This window comes from Austrofundulus limnaeus, unplaced genomic scaffold (genome assembly GCF_001266775.1).
Source record: "Austrofundulus limnaeus strain Quisiro unplaced genomic scaffold, Austrofundulus_limnaeus-1.0 Scaffold52, whole genome shotgun sequence".
In the NCBI taxonomy this organism is placed as follows: domain Eukaryota; kingdom Metazoa; phylum Chordata; class Actinopteri; order Cyprinodontiformes; family Rivulidae; genus Austrofundulus; species Austrofundulus limnaeus.
The window spans coordinates 2,065,003-2,067,017 of NW_013952454.1; the positions used below are offsets into that span (position 1 = coordinate 2,065,003).

General features: G+C 41.0%; 1 protein-coding gene across 1 annotated transcript in view; it reads right to left on the minus strand.

Moving 5' to 3' along the window:
* Positions 1-2,015, minus strand: part of plekhg4b (pleckstrin homology domain containing, family G (with RhoGef domain) member 4B) — a gene marked incomplete in the record, with an annotated part of 43,785 nt that overhangs the window by 13,787 nt on the left and 27,983 nt on the right. The window contains 3 exon segments of the mRNA XM_014008781.1: positions 549-687; positions 769-908; positions 1,338-1,436. Coding sequence (XP_013864235.1) covers positions 549-687; positions 769-908; positions 1,338-1,436 — 378 coding nt within the window.

Genomic DNA, 2,015 nt, shown 5'->3' on the forward strand with positions numbered 1-2,015 from the left:
AAATAAATGTAATATCTGCCTGCCATACAATGAGCTTCTGCTGCTGAACTTATCAGCTGCTGCTCTCAGAACAGAACTGTAAAAGATGGATTTATGACTGAATGAACGTCCACGTTTTTTTTTTTCATCTCCGTGGGTAACAATTCATTAAAAACACGTTTTTTCTCAGACAACTTGGGTGTGAAAAAAATACGGTTGTTAAAGCTTCGCTCTGCGCGACGTGCAGCGGGAGGGAGGAAATGATCCTGCAACAAGACGTAACTTTTCTCCAGCAGGAGGGGGAAATTTTGAGGATTTATTCTCTCTACACGTGTTTTAAAACACTATATTTTGTGACATGGAATACTAACTCCAAAGAACAATACAGTAGCCTCTACTTATATCAAGGTAATAAGAAAAGATAACCAACACTTTTTCAAATAAAACAAGTCAATTTCACTCCCAGAAAATTAGCTATGTAAACACAGACAAGGGAAGAGAGAGGGGACCTCCAGAATGAGTCATACTTTGTGAGAATCTGAAGGATTCATGTTGGGTTTTGAAGTCACCTGTTGCGTTTGCTCGTCAAACTTCTGCACCTCCAGCTGACTCTCCAAGTCCTTCTGGGACTTGTTGGATAAAATCACAAGTTTGTGAACCTCTTCATCGACTTGGTTGTACAGAGTACTCAGCTTCTCCACGGCATCCCTGAAAGAACCCGACCTCGTTTCAGTCTGAATATTAAAAAAATGGAACTCTTTTTCTTTCCGTGTCGCCGGTCAAACGCACCTGTAGTTCTCGTTCTCGCACGATTCTTTCCTGATGCGGGCGAGGACGGTCCCGCCTTCCAGACGCAGTCGGTTCAGACCCATGTCTTCTAGAACGCACTTCATGAGACGCCTCTGCTGTTCCAACACCTCAGACACCTCCTGATTTAAAACACATGGTGACAAATGATCACCACAGTGTAAAGATGGAGGTTTTTTTTTTGGAGGACTCCAGTTTCCTTCCACTGACCAAAAACAATCACGTTAGGTTTACCAGCAACTCTAAATCGTCTCTAAGTGTGAGTTGGACTGGTTTTGTGTCTCGTTTGTCTCTATGTGTTCTGCTGCTGCTTGGTTTTCTGCAGATTGAGCCAAGTGCTTTGTTTACATTGAGTGAGTACCCACATTTCAGATCTTGACATCAATATATCTGTAAAAATACTGAAGTTAATTCTTTCAAACTGCACCGTTTGATGTAACCTAGAATAACCATTTTTTGATTTCATCATTTGTAATGAGTAAGATGTTTATGTCCTGAATTAAAGAATGATCTTCACATGATATAATCGGCACGTAGAGTGTAAGTCTGACCTCTGATGTTTTCAGACTTCCACCGGCACTCAGTGTGCTGATGGACTCCTGCAGGAAGCTGATGGCGGYGCTGCAGCTGCTGGCAAATGGTTCAACTTTCTGCAAGAAAAAATAAATACCAGAGTGAAACCGACAGAGAGGGATTATTAGCATCAACACAGTCAAAACAAACTATTGCCACATGTGAAACTGATCGTGTTTCGACAAGCTCAGAGATTCCCTCTTTTCCTGCAACTCTACTAAACTTTTAAAACATCAATGAGAAGATTTCTGTTTTATTTTCTGTTGTTTTTCTGATCTGATAAAACTTAATCTGTGAAACAACAGAGTGAGAGTTGGAGAGAACTCTCAGATACTACCACACTGAGTTTTACCTCTCAGATACTACCACACTGAGTTTTACCTCTCAGATACTACCACACTGAGTTTTACCTCTCAAATACTACCACACTGAGTTTTACCTCTCAGATACTACCACACTGAGTTTTACCTCTCAGATACTACCACACTGAGTTATACCTCTCAGATACTACCACACTGAGTTATACCTCTCAGATACTACCACAGAGTTTTACTTCTCAGATACTACCACACTGAGTTTTACCTCTCAGATACTACCACACTGAGTTATACCTCTCAGATACTACCACAGAGTTTTACTTCTCAGATACTACCACA